Source organism: Chlamydotis macqueenii, chromosome 4, assembly GCF_036417535.1.
Source record: "Chlamydotis macqueenii isolate bChlMac1 chromosome 4, bChlMac1.mat, whole genome shotgun sequence".
Taxonomy (NCBI): Eukaryota; Metazoa; Chordata; class Aves; order Otidiformes; family Otididae; genus Chlamydotis; species Chlamydotis macqueenii.
In genome coordinates, this window is record NC_141559.1 from 83,864,611 (window position 1) to 83,877,181 (window position 12,571).

At 49.9% G+C, this 12,571-nt stretch overlaps 1 protein-coding gene across 7 annotated transcripts in view; it reads right to left on the reverse strand.

Annotated features, from left to right (window-relative positions):
* DYSF (dysferlin) overlaps nucleotides 1-12,571 on the reverse strand; it is a 90,863-nt gene that overhangs the window by 10,310 nt on the left and 67,982 nt on the right. For all 7 annotated transcript variants that reach the window (XM_086747492.1, XM_086747489.1, XM_086747487.1 and 4 more), the window contains 2 exons: nucleotides 10,349-10,490; nucleotides 614-713 (listed from right to left, as the gene is read on the reverse strand). In XM_086747492.1, the coding sequence (XP_086603618.1) occupies nucleotides 614-713; nucleotides 10,349-10,490 (242 nt within the window). The remainder of the gene's footprint in view (nucleotides 1-613; nucleotides 714-10,348; nucleotides 10,491-12,571) is intronic.

The window sequence follows — 12,571 nt, forward strand, 5'->3', positions numbered from 1 at the left end:
AGGATCTTGATCACACATTTCCTTCATGAAGCTTTTAATGTTTGAAATTTTTTTCGTGGCAAAAGGAAAGGTCGAACAAGATCCAACAAAAAAACGATGGTGCTGGAGCCTCCAGCACAGATCTGCTGCATGAGGCTGCTGTCGTTCCTACTAGAGGTTTTTGGTTTATAATTTTTTTCTTGGCCTAAACCTAGATTTCTGAGGATGATTAACGAGGCTAGCACCGCAAAAGGCAAGCATTGGATCGAGCGGTGTCCACGTCCTAGGTAAGGCAGGGCAGGTCAGTGACCCTGCCGGTGGTCTCAGCTCAAATGCATGGTCAGCACAGCCCCAGCTGAGTCACGGACAACCAGGGCTTTCCTGGAAGGTGGTGGCTCTGCTGGGTTTTTGATGATGCTCTCAACATTATGTCAGCCCAGGAACAGGCTGAGACTGGAAATCTGCCTCATACCAACCACTTCTCATCAGTCCTGAACTTACGCTGACACTGACCCCCGCTCAGTGGCTTAAACTGGTCTTGCTACACTGCCTTCATATCCTGAAAGGATTCATAACTTTTTTCCTTCCTGTCTGCATCAGCAGGAACGCAGCCAAAAAAACTCCCCTGACTTACCCAAATAGTCATCAAAAGAGAACTTGTCATTGTCCCAGACTTGGAAGATAAGCTGTGGTGGAATCTTATTTTCCGTCTTGTCCAAGCTCCAGAAGTGCTCCTAAAATCACACCAGAAGAGAAAGCATGGAAAAATAAAAGGCTTATTAGTAAAAGTGGGCAGAGCCTGGCTACTCTCATCTCACAGCAGTAGAAATCCTGTAACACAACCACCCTCGGCGTGTCCTGCTCCAGTTCTGCAGGGCCAGAGCCACAGGACTGGCTCTGGCCAGTTCTTGGACAAGGATGCTCAGTGGAAACCCCAGGATGCTTCTGGAAGTTGGGTTGGTATCAGTTTGTGCCTCAGTTTAGCGACAATATTTGAGCAAACAGGCACCATGAGCTTGCAAATAGAATCCTCTGGAGTGACAGCATCATATTAGCAGGATTCGAAAGCTGGAGAGGGAATTTTGACAAGGGCATGACATAAGACAAGGAGTAATGGGTTTAAACTGAAAGAGGGTAGATTTAGATTAGATCTAAGGAAGAAATTCTTCACTGTGAGGGTGGTGGAGCACTGAAACAGGTTGCCCAGAGAGGCGGTGGATGCCCCATCCCTGGAAACATTGCAGGCCAGGTTGGCCGGGGCTCTGAGCAACCTGATCTGGTGGAAGGTGTCCCTGCTCCTTGCAGGGGGGTTGGACTGGGATGATCTTTGAGGTCCCTTGCAATCCAAACCACTCTAGGATTCTATGATTTAGACGACGGTGACCCTCCAAGGTGAAGAAAGCAATGAGTGCTGAGTGCCAGTGCTGCCAACCTTCACCTTCCTCTCAATTAATGGAAAAACATAGGAATAACGATTAAATTATCACCTATGGTACGCAATTCAAATTTATGTATTTCCCTTCTGCCATCTCTCACCTCAGCTCTGCCAGAGCCCTGCACAAGTCCGGACCCACCACTGGTCTGTGGTAAGCAGTTTGTGTGCCGTTGGCCAACTTGCAACCTGCAATCACCTCTCCCACCTGTAGGCAGCCTGTGGCTCCCGAGTTTACTTACTAACCACAAATATGTAATGAAAATGACACCGCAAGCATCCCCCGTGATTATCGTCATTTACCAAGCCCGTGTGCGCTGCAGGAGCTGTTATCCATCAGTGCTGCAACCCGGCCACGGCAGTAAGGAGCAGGCACCGCCTGGGGGACAGCATCCCTATGGGAGCTCAGCAATAGGATGAGGCAGGGATTTCTGCTTTCTGGAGAGGAGGTGATTTCCAAACCACTCACCCATGAGAAGTTGGCTGGTTGCTACAGTGGACAGGTCAACAGCAAGGCAGATGGCCTAGTCAGGAAAACGCTCCCCAAAAAGCCAGTGGAGGGAACATTTAAATTAGACTTCTCCATCAAGGAGGGTTTGATCCCCGCTACTGTGACAATGCGCTTGCGGTCACCTCATTATAATACACGGTGGATCTGTGCCCATGCCACTAAATTTGCAATTTATGGGGTTGCAACCAATAATACTTCCCAACAGGGACCTAATACCACTTTTGGGATGCCACGAGATGCCTGAAAGTTAGGACTCAGACGTGCTAGGACAGAAGGAGAGAGACGGAGACGCACAAAAAGCCAAGGTCTTGTTATTTCTGGCTCCAGCCGACGCTCGCAAAGAGAAGGCAGAGCCACGGCCGGTGTCTACTGACACGGGCTCAGAGGTCTGCCCTGCGGGCAATGCCTCCCGCTGCAGCATGGCGGTATCACAAACGGAACAGAGTTAATTAAAACCAGGAAACGTCAGCATTATTCACGACACATACGTAGCACCATAAATCCACCGCGGTGGCTACAAGACTCTGATTCATTATATCGTGCAATATTAAAAAAAAAAAAGAGGGGGGAAAAAAGAATGTGTCACACTCCATAAGAACATAAATATTCACGCAGGGAGACTGCGGGCACTGAAATCCCATTGAAACTGGTTTCACTTTAAGAGATCACCCTGGACGGTTGTATTTCAATGTAGCTCCATTCCCCGCCTTGCTTTGGGAAAACACGCCAGCATTTTTGCGATGGAGCATTTTATTTATGCATCTTAAATATTTTATAATCTAGAAAAATAAAATAAAGTCAACGGAAACTTCCATGTCTCCCCCTCTGTATGAAAATGTATGTTGATCCAAGGCGGAAGGGGGCATCTCTTCCCAGCTAATAAGTCATTTTAAATTAAAACTGCTAAAAAGGGAAAGAGCTTACGGTGATTCTTCCCTTGCCCATAGACTGACTGGGTCCTGCACGGCAGCAGGGCTGTCTGTCATCCAGAGGAGAAAGCCCCCAGGAGCCATGCGCCCGTGCCTGAAGAAGGCAGCGGCCAGAAGACCTCACTGTGGGTTGGAAAGGTCCCGCGAGATGGAGGCAGAGCCATTCCCCACGGTGTGCACCACAGCCAGACACCACGGGCTCCTTCCAATTGCTCCTTCCCAGAGGAATTCAGGCAGCAACGTCTATGCTCAGCTTGGGAGAGGATGAAGCGTGTCCTGCAGGTGCCTCTTCCTCTCCGCTGATAACTAACGTCCCTGGCTCAGGGGCTGACTTCCCCACATCCGCATTCATCAGACACGTCCATGCTCCAAGAGCATCACAACACTGCTGCCTGCGTTGAAGCACCTCTCCAAGCACTTGTTGGACCTTCTCTTTGCACCGTCCCATCCGCCTAGAGTCAAACCTGAGCAAAACCTAGCACTCGAGCAGCTCCCCTGAAAGAGAGGGGAGGTGGTGGCAGCTCTGCTCCCTGGTAGATACTGCCTGCTGGAGGACCCAGTCCCGTGACAGCCCTGACGAAGAAACAGGAGGAAGCAGGAGGAGTGGGCTGTTGCGAGACCCAAATTACTGCCCCAGTCTCCAAGCTGCGGTAAGAATCCCTCTTCTCATGGTGGGCTCCCTCCAAATCTGCAGTGTTGGCTGAGCTCTCCTGGGACAGGAGGAGAACATCTTGGACCCAGGTCAAAGTCAGCAGGTGCTGCAGTGCCTTATGGTCATCTACCATGCAATAAAACACAACTGGATAAGCGTCCCCTGGGACGAACGTACAAGGCTTTGGGTTTCCACCTTCCCTCCTTCCCATCGCAATGCCCACGGACTTGCCCGCACTCAAAGCGAGCAAAACCCAGACCCTGACCAAGAGGATGCTCGCTGCATCCCCCTGCCTCCCCAGCACCACTTCTGCCCCCTGGAGCAATCCCTTGGCTTGCCGGGGACTCCCTGCCTGACGAAGGATGACTCAGGCGGGATTCGACCCTTTCCGGGTGGCGATGCGAAGCTCACACAACGCTAGCATGATCCGCGCAGCTTTGGCCTTTCTTGTGGAAAAACGCTGTAAATGCGGTTTGGCTGGCGGCAAAGCTTTCCTCCTCGGAGCCCCGTGAAGCTGGGGACACGGCGGAGCAGAGCTGGGAGGGCAGGCTGGGGAAGGAGGAATCTGATGCTGAGCTAAGTTTATAGGTCCAGCTCAAGGCGGTGTGAAATTTGCCTCCGTGATTAAATCTAGCTACGAAAGTTCGCTATAAAAACAACCCACGGCAAGAAATTTATTTCCTAGCTCTTTGCAAGACATGGGAAGGAAGGGGGCTTGAATTATTGTTTGGGGGTTTGTTTAGCAGTGTGGGGGAGAGGGGAGGCTGGTGAATATTTTACGGTCGTGAATAATGCAGCAGGGGAGGCAGGCAAAAAAAAAATAGGCTCATATCACTGGGGAAGTGTTGACAGGGCTGCATTTCTTCTGGGTTGCTTATGTGCTACAGCATACAAAGTAAGGAGCTATCTCACTTTTTCAGGGAGGCCCCAGCGTGTTCATACCCAAGAAAGCCGGGCCCGTTTCAGTGGGAGAGCATCAGGTCCCTCATCTTGCAGCAGTTAGAATCATGGAATCTCAGAATGGTTTGGGTTGGAAGGAACCTTCAAAGCCCATCCAGTCCAACCCCCCTGCCAGGAGCAGGGACATCTCCAACCACATCAGGTTGCTCAGAGCCCCAGCCAACCTGGCCTGGAATGTTTCCAGGGATGGGGCATCCACCGCCTCTCTGGGCAACCTGGGCAACCTCCACCACCCTCAGAGTAAAAAAAAAATCCTAATATCCAATCTAAATCTACATCCCTCTATTTTGAAACCATTACCCCTTGTCCTGTCACAACAGGCCCTGCTGAAGAGATTCTCCCCATCTTTCCTGTAGGCCCCTTTAGGCACTGGGAGGCCGCTGTGAGGTCTCCCCATTGGAACATTTCATCTGTTTGTAAGAAGCAGACAGCTGAGAGCGCTCATCACTGCACTTTTCTGGACTAAGTCGCCTCTTTGATCTCCCTGCCGTTGCCAACTCTGACAATCACATCGCAATCGGCCCTTGGTTTTCTGCACCTTCCCCAGGTCAGGGTGTCAGCTGAGCAAAATCCCAAGCGTGCAGCACTGGGGAGACGCCAGGTGTCACCACACCGTAAATGTGAAATAGCCATAGCATTTGCCGTGGGACACGTACTCTCATCTCGTCCCTGGAATCACGGGCTGCAGTGCTGTTTTCTCCCCCTCCCATGCTTTCCTCCTGGCAGAATTTATCAGGTTTTCCAGGAACACGGGGCCATCCCGCTGCCCTTTAGGGAGCTCCAAGCCTTGGGGTCCCAGTCCTGGCCCGTTTGTGAAGGACACTCTTGGACCTTCAGTTCTTGACACCGCCCTGCTTTGCTCATCCCTCTCCACGCATCCGTTGGAAACCAAAATTCCCAACAGCAACTCCTGGCTGAATACCAGAGAGGCTGCCGGTGCGTCCCAGGTCATGGCCGCTGCCCCTGTCCTGTCACAGACCGTTGTGCTGTCGTACCTACTCGTCACAGTCCCCCTAAAATACTTAATATGACTGCCTTGTCTAACTCTGTCTTCCTCTGAAAAAAAAAATGTACTTGGAGCCAATTCAAAATGCTGCATTTTGGCTAAACATGGAAGGAAACGGAACATTTTGTGTTTTGCTTTGCTTTCTGATGTCACCAAGAAAAATGGGGAAGGACACGATACAGGACAGGAAACAGGAGAGGAAAAAGTCCAAAATTAAAAGGCAAGAGCCTTTTTTTAGCTTTCCGACACCAAAGAGGAATGAAAATTTCAATCAAGTTAAATATTAACTGTTTTTAACAAAAATCAGTGCTTGATACTCAAAATTTCAAACCAAAACTGACCAAAGCACAGAAATTTCTTCATACATCCTGGAAAATCAGCGACAACCGTAACAGAACAAGGGGATGACACGGGCACCCAGCTGCAGCAACCTCACACACCTGGCTATTTTCTTTTTTTTAATAATTAAACAACAGAGAGGCCCCATGCTTACCTCCAGGGTAAATTCTCGCCCTGTCTGACCAACACACCGAGCCCAGGCTGCCCACAAGCTCTTGGTTGATGTAGACCATCGCGCTACGAGTCGTCCCCGCGCGGCTTGAGCCTCCCCCGTGCAAAACCAATTGCAACGGGGGACGTCCCCGCATGCCCCGCTGCTGGCACCGGCTCCTCGTTCCCAGCCGGTGCGAATCTGCGGGGCGAGGAGGGGTGCACCGGCTGATCCACCTCGGGTGAGGGTCCGGCCCGGAAAGATGTCAGGACGCTATAGTGAGTTTGCAGCCAAAGTAACCAGAATCGATGGAACCAGATGGAGCTGGGAAAGCCTCAGTGCCAGGGAGGGAGGAATTTATTCTCGGCTCCACTCAGCAACAGACCAAGACAAGCTGCGAGTTACAGCCCCTTCTTCCCCGCTTTTCCCTCAAACGCCTTGGCACTTTTCTCTCCAGGAGGGTTTAAGACCCCAAACCTCTTTCTCATACCGCTCCTGAAGACCTATCCCTAGCGTGATTTCTGGGGTGCCACCAGCTGATCAGTCATAGAAAAAACCCTTCCAGATCTTGTTGTATTTGTTGTATTTGTTGTTATATTCAATGCCAGAGCCAGCAAACTTGGAGACTTCAGCAGCACCTTGCACAAACAGGGTCACAATGATTCAGAGATACACACAAGCTTCATCGCTATCTCACAGCCACGGGATTATTCCTGGGATTATCCTACAGGACCATCTACTAGCCATGTGAGCAGCATGCCTCCACCACCATCAGATGTCCAAAGACCTCCAACTCAAAGTCAGTGTGGTTTTGTGCCCAGGTAGGTTGCAATTAATCTGATTAAAACTTGGGTGGACCCCTTCCCACTGAATAAACCAGACAGTTGCTTGCAGTTTCTTCTAGAGAAGTGAGATGAGTCCTCTTCCAATGTCTCTCTTTGTCTTTGCAGAACAGAATATTTTGTGTTCTGGCATCAATATTTCATTTTCTTGTTGACGCCTAACAGCAAAGTCTAGTAGCAGAACAAGTATGGAGAGAACAGCTACGTTCCTCGGTCTGGTTGCTGCCAATGACATGGCATGACAGGGATTTGAAACTGCCAACAATGCTCCCATAATCATCATGTTCATCTCCTGGAATTTCTTTTATGCAACGCTTTCCAGGTGGTGTATGAACAACCCAGCCAGGCTCCAGCCTAGTGGTTTATTTCCAGGTCCACTCAAGCACCCACAGTTTTTAACATGTATACCAAGATGCTCTTGAAATTCTACCCTGATGTTCATCTATGCAGACGGAATTTGCTCAGACACCCCGTGTCAAGCTTTTTCTGCCCTGGAGGACATCTAGAATTCAGACTGGGCAGCTATATTCAGCTACCGCTCTAATTGGCACTTGAAGCTGAACATTTCAAAACCAATTTCATGCATTTTCCACCTCCACGGCGCCTGCCACCGGGTGCCCAGTGGAACGTGATCCACATCCAGCCACATCTCACCATTGCTTTTGATAGACCCTGGTTGCACCGTGACCATCTGATAACACTGTCTGCAAGAGCCAAGACCCACCAGCCGTAGACCTGGAGATCTAAACCCTGCAGAGATCCGCTCTCCTCTCTGTACCTTGGCAGCAGAGCATCGTACTCATCCAGGACCTGGACCTGCCTTCTCCTCCTCTACGTAAGTCAACACGCAATTTCACGCAAGCGCGTCAGGGGCACAGAATCTACCTTTCTACCCTAACTCCTCCTGCAAAATAACAGCGCGCCGACATGCATTCACCCTTTCACCAAAAGGACTGCGTGGTTTGCGATCTGAAAAACCGCCTTCTTGCAAAGCTGCGAGCGTGCTGTGGCCACGCAAACAACACAACTTGACTCGTCCATGGCTGCTGGAGAAAGATGGCACAAAAAGTGGCGAGAACAGGAGGAAATTCTGAATAAATGCTGATAGAGGATATAAAAGAAACATGCATTTACATATTTTCAGAAGAGCTGGCCCAAAGACAAACTGCCTCTTTCCGGGGGATTTTTTTAAAATTCAGAATGGGGTCATTTCCTTTCTCAGAGGAAGAAGTAAAATATTTATAACATTACTGCAGCAAGAGAAGATATGGATGGAAAACCATTCAGAAACGGTTAAAATGTTTAGAAAAACAGGACTAAGAGCCTACATTTCCAATCTATAAGTTGAATTGATGCTCACAGGATTTACAGGCTCCTGCTTTCCCTTGAAGTGCCCCATGGGAAGACTGAAGCCTTGAGATCCCAAGCAATCCCAGCACTTTGAAGCTCTGGAGATGAAGTTCCCAAAACTTCCACTCCTGTGGCAAGGATTAAACAATCCTGGCTACCACTGGCCATCCCAAGACTTCGTAGTCCAGCTCCATCACGTGGCATCTGTTTTTTTTCCCTGGATTTGCAGGCTCCCAGCTCTCCCCACACATACACATCAAAACTAAACATTGTGGAGACGCCGCTGCCCATGGGTGCCCTGGCTCTTTTGGGAGAATATTTGTGATTTTGGTTGGGGTGACCCGTTCCTGCCACCCGCCCCGCAACGCTAAAGGGAGCTCCCGTCTGCGAGAAGGTGAGCGGCGCAAACAAAGGAGCGCAAATTGAAAGCTGCTTTCCTGCCAGCAGCGCTCTCTCCGAGGGCCAACACCAGCAAGGCCGGTCGCAGGTGGCTTTTAGCAGCTCCGAATTTGCCATCTGACCGTTTTGATTTAAATTCCACTTTCCATCGCCTGCGTTTAAAGTTCGGCGCATGGGCTTTTACAGCAGCAGTAATGAACCTGGAGTTCAAACAGCACATGGCGAGATCAAAAATCGCCCGAGCGGAATGCGTCCCACAAACGCAAAGCACGGCTTCTCATTCATTATTTTTTCCTTTACAGAGAGGTTTTACAAGCTGTTTATTTTCTGATACAGTGTTGGCAGACATGTGGTCGGAGGAGAATCAATATCAGCACAGTGGGACGTATTTTCTTAAACGGTTTATAGGGGGGTCTTTGCTTTTTCAAAGGGGGATAATTGAATGTAGTACACACTGTACTTTTGATTTGTTTAACATGAAGCGTGAAATGGGTACAGCTATGATTCTGTCAATCAGTTTAACTACCCGGCGATTCATATTGAGGCTAGGCCTCCTTGCAGGGATCGTCTGGCTCCAGGGACAGGGAATTTGCTCAGCATCTTCCCCACCGAAGTCCCAGTTCCAACCCGGGCTGCGTTGGGACCTCGCTGGCCCCACAAAACAAGCCAGGACAGGGGTCCCAGCTGAGCTCTGTGGATGAAGACGGTCCCACGGCAACGAGGTGTCTTTACATCCCAACGAACACCGAGGTTGAGTTGGCAGCGGAAGGCAGGGAGCGGGGATGAAGACGCGGGGTGGGGCGGCTGAAGGGGTTTGAGCTTTCGGGGAGGTGTCACGAACCAGGACTGAGACTCGAAAGCAGGGGTTGTCCCTGCTGTCTGCACGGACACTCAGACCCAGTGATACACCTCTTAATCTCCTGGTGACGCGCAGGAAATTCAAGTGAACACATCTCCCTTCCTTAAAGCGTTCCTTGAGAGCCAGTCCAGCATTTTCCCATGTATGCACCCCAACTCCATCCCACTTTCCTTCCCTCTGTGCAACTCCCAGACCACATCTGATCATCACATTGCACTGACTTATCTAAGGAACACCAAAAGCAGTCGCCAGCTGCAGATGTAGGAACGAGGGGGCCAAAATCACATCCATTTTTAACTCCCCAACGCAGCACACAGCTCTCATTAGACCAAAGGCATCTTCATCCTGAATCCCAAACCAAAGATTTTCTTCTCATCTCTGCATCAATGGCACATCCCACCCCATGTTCCCCTCCATATCCCTCCTGCTTACCCCTTCAGGCACTTGGAGGCAGCTCCACCCTTTCACCCCTCTCTAGCCCTTCTCTGACGTTATTGTAGAGCACGAAGCGCGTTACGCCATGCTGGAGACCAGAGGTGCATAGCTAACCACCCCCATGGGAATGCCATCTCCATCTGCAGAGTCACCCAGCTGTTGATGGGGCATCTTGGAAGCCCCATGTAACCTGGAGAACACTTTGACACCACTGCACCGACATCCATCTGCCTCCAGTCCAGAGGAGTCTTTCCTGGGCGGTCAGTCTCTCCAGACGCGTTTTACAAAGCCACCTCTAATTCTGACCCCATGAATGTCGTAGTCAAAATGTGGACTTTTTAAACCAGTCTCCCCACCTTGTCCACAACTTTGTGTTTCAAATAACACCAAGGTAAGGCTGAGCCCCGCGTAGCTCCATCTGTGCTGTAGTTTTGCAGATCATGCAGCACATTTTGCCCCGGAGTTGCTATGAGAAGGTGGAAACGTCTGTCCAGTGGCACTCACCTTTTTCGCAACATAACACATTTGCTCAGCAGGGAGATAGTCAAAGGGGAAGATGAATCTCCAGTTGAAGTTGCCCTCTCCTCCCATAGACCTGTAGTGCACGTCTGTCTTCTGCTTGTTCTCCTCATAGCCAACCAGCCAGCTGCAAAACGCAAAGGCATTGCATGAAAAACTAGAAACGCGCCAAGGATTTGGAGTTCCCTCAACGTCAGAGAGGCCATGAGCAGGCAATAAAATGTCTCTCACCCCTGTGGATGCCTTGGGCTGCCGTCTGTAGGGGTAACCTGGACCCCGTAGGCGACTTGAGAGGGAACGCAACAGTCCCTGCAGTGCTGGGAAACGAACCAGTGCTGGCGGCAGCAGCCTGAGAAGCCCTGCAATTTCTTCTCCTCCCTCCCCAGAGTTGTATGGATGTTTCAAAGACTCAACACCACCTTAAGCTCTGGCTCAAAGTTGTCGCTTACCCGTCCATAGACACACATCAGTGAGAGCTCCTTTCCCCTTTGCAGCCACCCCAACAAACAGACCTTGTGCTCAGCCCCCAAAGCCGGCCCTGCTGATGGGGCAACCATGATAAAGGACCAAAGGGCCATTTTTTTTCCTCTCTATTCTCTGTCAATTTCTCAAAGAATATTATTTGAAAGTCCTAAATGGTCAAGAAGTTCTTCCCCAGGAAAATCCCACAGTGGCTGGACCCTGCTGTGGCCAGGGTGGTCCCCAGTCACTCCCATTAAAGACAGCTCCAAGCAGCACAGGTCTCCCCTTGGTCCAAAAGATGTTGCTGTGGTCCAGGGGTAAACTGAAAACTTTCCATAACTACATTTTTCCAGCTGTGAGTTTTGCAAGTGTCAGGTTTTCATTCTGCTCTCTTTCCCCATCCAAGATTTTTCAGTCTTCAGCAATCAACAAAACAAAGCAACAAAACACATCCACTTGTGTATTTAGAGCTCTTCTGGAGGAAAGCCAGAAGATTCAGAGGGAATCTCTAATAAGAACAATTATCTCGCTTGATTGTTTTCCACTTAAATTGAAAACAAGTTGTTTTTTTTTTTTGCCCAGATATACAAATGATTCCCTCTTCTCCAGTGCTGGAGAGGAGCACACGATCCACCCCAAACGTGTTGTGGGAGACAAGAGATGGGAGGCCTACTCCAGTTCATCCTACGGTACGCATCACAAGCACATGTGTTACACGAACAGCAAGGGCTCGGTGGCAGTGGGAATTGAGTGATGAGGCTACGCTAATACTTAAATCGTGGCTGGATTATTTGATTTGATCTGACAGGACGCAAGTGGCAAGCCTGTGTGCTCATCCACATCCTTCAAAGCTTGGCAGGGACCCTCGGAGGATGCAGTGGGAGCGCCCTCTCCTTGCAGGGAAACAAAAGGACAAATAAAAGGTTTTATTCGGATGCCTCTTTGGCACTTTTTTTTTTTTCCTTGCAGAATTTGCTGCAGCCTCCCCACAGAAGAAAGCAGATTCCAGAAATCAAAAGCGTTCAAGCCACAGTGCCCCAGAATTAAAAGCACAAGAAAGAAATGGCCATGGTGACCAACCAAGGGCTCATCTTGCCCAGTATCCTGCCTCTGACCAGAGCCAACAGCAAACATCCAGGGAAGAGTAAGAGACTGAGACAAAGACACCCTGATACCTTCCCAGCACACCTCTCCAGACTCAATAATTTGCAGGTCAGAGATTTCCTGAGTTAGATAATCTTTTTGTACTTAACAGGACTGGATGGATTTTCACCCCGTTAGTTCATTCAGTATTTTTCAAAGCCACGTGGCTCAAGGCATCTGCAACGTCCAAAGGCAACGTTAGGTTCTTAAACCTAAGAGGCGACTTTGTTCTCAAAGCTCGCACACCTCCCTCTTTGCTCAGCACAAGTGTAAGATCTTGGAGGACCCAGGCCATCCTTTTATCTAGGAACTCAAAACGGGATGCAGATGAGTTTTAAAGATGCTACATAAATCTTCGTAGTGGTGGTTGGCTGGAAGGGGACTTTGGAAACTTCAGTTTGCTCAAAGCAGTACTGGCTTTGCCTTTAAATATCTTGAAAAACTTGCAAGATGAGGAGTGAAAACCTCCCATGGTGAAACACTGTCCCAGGTTGCCCAGAGAGGCGGTGGATGCCCCATCCATGGAAACGTTCCAGGCCAGGTTGGCCGGGGCTCTGAGCAACCTGATCTGGTTGGAGATGTCCCTGCTCCTGGCAGGGGGGT